The sequence below is a fragment of the Empidonax traillii genome, unplaced genomic scaffold, assembly GCF_003031625.1.
Source record: "Empidonax traillii isolate 1590-97213 ecotype Southwest subspecies unplaced genomic scaffold, ASM303162v1 scaffold508:size451158, whole genome shotgun sequence".
Taxonomy (NCBI): Eukaryota; Metazoa; Chordata; class Aves; order Passeriformes; family Tyrannidae; genus Empidonax; species Empidonax traillii.
In genome coordinates, this window is record NW_020955701.1 from 445,685 (window position 1) to 449,332 (window position 3,648).

At 39.6% G+C, this 3,648-nt stretch overlaps 1 protein-coding gene across 1 annotated transcript in view; it reads right to left on the reverse strand.

Annotated features, from left to right (window-relative positions):
* LOC114064017 (phenazine biosynthesis-like domain-containing protein) overlaps positions 1-3,648 on the reverse strand; it is a 21,984-nt gene that overhangs the window by 16,524 nt on the left and 1,812 nt on the right. Inside the window, exon 4 of the mRNA XM_027896667.1 lies at positions 2,850-2,912. Within this exon, the coding sequence (XP_027752468.1) occupies positions 2,850-2,912 (63 nt within the window). The remainder of the gene's footprint in view (positions 1-2,849; positions 2,913-3,648) is intronic.

Here is a 3,648-nt window from a genome sequence, read left to right on the forward strand (position 1 = left end):
CTCGGGATACAGTTTCTGGAGGTCAGAAGGAAGAACACCAAGCATTATCTCCAAGAGAATGAAGAACCATTTTACTGGCACTGAACGTCTGAAGCTGATACCACATTCAAAGAATGTGTCTGGCCAAGGGGGTAAATAAGCTCACACAGGCAGTGGAAAAAGTCTACAAAAAAACATCAATGCTGCTTCAGCTGTCACAAACTGACGCCAAGCTCTTCCAGAGAGAGGAACAGACTTAGATTTATAGAATCCTGAATACATAATTTAATACAACTGGATATACTTCAAGTAGAAACAGCCTTGTAATTGATTACAGAACTAAGCTTTTGCCTGAACTGTTCAGCCATACCCAGGTGGGATGATAATGTTCACTTCACTTGTGGAGTCTGTAACTTATTTCAGCAGAGCCATTTTAGTTGCACAACTCCTTGATCAGAAAATGGTCTGGTTCAGATGGTATTTAGTAAAGGTTTGAGTTTCACATAGAGTTGCTTTTGTAAAAGGCTGTAAATGGACGAAGAGGCATTAACGTCCAGTCTCCTTGCTCAAGGAATTTCCAACTGCTACAGGAGCTGTTCAAAACTAAAGGGCACATTTCTCCTCTCAGCCCCACAATTTATAAGATTCAGCTCCCAGCAGAGCACAGGCTCTCTAACAGATGGCATATATGCTGGATGCTTTAAAACTATTTCTCAGCCACTGCTGATAAGAAAGCTCTTCTTTGACCAGGATATTGGATTCCCAGGCAAAGGAGACCCTCTAAAACAGTGGCAATAGGACCTATCTAAAGACTGATACTGATACTTTCTGTTCTTTTCCATTCATAGAACCACCAGTTACTGTTTTTCACTTGTCAGAACATAACGTAGGAATGCAATAATGCAATAATGCTTCCAGTGGGTATTTTTGACTCTTAAAGATCCAGGCCATGCTAAATTTGATCTATTTTTATTGCCAAGAGTGGATACACAGCTAAGCTCTCCCACACCCTTGTGAAAGCAGATTTAAGTAAGAGAGATCAATTATTTCATATCTTCACAGGTTGGTTGGTTTTTTACTTGTTAAATGTTCAAGCAGTACTGGCTGTTTCGAGGCAGGACTGAGATTGTTTTCATATTGATCCATCTGTTTTATTTTTAAAGAAACTTCCAAAGCAGATGAAAAACAAAAAATGGCCCACAAAAGGAAGGTTTAGCCAAGCTGATATGAGAACAATACTTGATCTGTTCTTTCTCTCCAACAGAAGCACTGGTATTTCACACTATGTCTGAGAGCAAACAGGCCTGCAGGGCACATTTCAGTAACCAGAGGTTTTCATTGAACAGAAATGCCTTTGCGGACATTCAAGCATCTCTGGTGGGCACTCACCTTTTAGATCAGGAAGTTACTGCATGTCCATTCCAGGTCCATATTTACCGGGAATATCTCTGACTAGATGTAGATTTTATACATATTTAAAAACAAGTATGTACAGCAGTAGAAACAACACATAACAGCCACACTCACAGTGCCCTGAATCCCTCTGTGATCAACCTGACACAGGGACTGTGAAGCTGAGTTTGCTGATACCCCAGAATCACCCCCCCTGCACTCACCAGTCAGCCAGTGGCCTTAACCTAAGAGTATCCTGTTGTTTTGAGGAGCTTCTTGTAAGTCTAAATGGAGTAAACGACCATTGCACACAAAATGGCTTAAGGACTAATGGATTTTCTTCATCGTGTCATCAGAATGACATCAGCTCAGGACAAAGTGCCACTCTTGTAATAATATACATTTCAAGAAATCCTCAGTATTTTGGTTGGATTTTGTGAAGCCAATCTGTCTGTTTACATGGAATTCCTTATGCACGTTTATAAACATTACCTTAGAAATGTGCAAACTCCGTGAAGGGCTGGATACACAGACAGTTGCTATACCCTGCACTCATTAACAAACAGGAAAGTCTATACAATTGATATAAGAGAATATAAATGTTGCAGAGACTCCTCAAATGAAAGAAAGGCAAGGACTGATACTGAACCTTGATTTAGCCAGCAGCTTAAATTCAGGGACATGTACACAGTTTCAAGAAAGATTATGAAGTATTTCACACGGAAAATTCTCTTTGTAGCCTCCTCCTAGAGGTCACACTATCCAGAGAGATCTGACAATGGATTTATTGTTTCTCATTTTTATATTATTTCATGTGTAATCTGTTTGGGAACTAACAGACCTTCATTGTATGGAAGAAATTCTTCCTTTATTCTTGCAATATAAAAAGCTACTAAGTTTCCTAAAAAAAGTCAGTGAAATGATTCATCTGGAACAACTCCCAAGAAAATTCCAAAATTGAGCAGAAATTATATGAGTTGTTTGGGTCTCAACAGACATGAGGGGACAGGAAAGGAACACACTGCTCAAGGTGTACTGGAAAATACACGTGGTTAATGAAAATACTGATACCTGTTCCCAACACCCAACATGTAACCCAGAGACACCAAGCAGGAAAGTAAAATCCAGTCAAAACACATAAACAACATCACCTGAGTTTCACCAAGCTTCACTTGGGGTGAAAGGTCAGGAGAACTAAAATCCAAAAGCTGAAATCAAAAACCATCTCCACAGAGTTACGATCCAGAAAACAACACTTGCAACTCCCTGAGGGCAGGACGTGCCATGTCGGTGGGTAGGAAAGAAAGCAATTTAGCAAAGATCACCTCACATGCAAAATATGCCAGAATGTTCTACTCAGACTGAGGAAATGGACAGGGAGTTAGTGCTGCAGTTTGGATTGCAGTAGTAGGTAGTAAAACCTTGCCTTTTCTAGGGAGTAGAAATGAGCAGCTTTGTCATAAAATAGTTTCTCTTACCAAGCATTTCTTTCTTCCCCAGTTTTTCTGACCAGTAGCTGCTCAAAACAGCATGAGCAGATCCTTAAAAGAAATTGGAAAACAAAGTACAGAATTCAATTACAATCACTGTTTTATAAAGCAAGCACAGACAAAATGTAAATGCCACAGATCAAGTGCCACATGTGTCTAGAGAAAAAGAAAACAACAACTAAGAGTTTGCACAGCAGACAGAACTTAAGGCTTTATAATTGCCATTATTTACAATAAAGCAGAATTACTTCCTCATCCTCTGGCTGCAATGGAAATTTTGTTTAGCTGAGGGCTTCAGCATTAGCCACCAACACAAAAAACAGAACACCAATGGAGGTGGACATGAATTTCTACTTCAATACTCATCTAACACTGAACAAGTCTCTCATCTCTAACTGGAACACTTCAGGGAAAAGATCTGAAAAAGACACAGGAATGTCTGGCCTAATGACAGCAAGAAGATGATTTGATTTTTTCTGAATGAGTTGCCAGCAGTCCTGAAAGTTCTCAGTTGAATGAGCACTCCTGCTGTCCACATAAAACACTAAGGTAGAAGAGACTCCAAAGAACAAAAACAGATTCATGAAGTTTAGTAAGAACTTTCTGATTGAACTGAAACAAAAGGAAGAGTTGCTTATCACACACATATATACCTGTAACAGGGTCCTCTGGAATTCCATTCCAAGGTGCAAAATATCTGGAGTAAAAATCATAGCCTTTCCCACTGGAATTTCCCTTAAGAGTGAGGATGAGCCCTTTCACTTTTCCCGTCTTTTCAACTGACAAA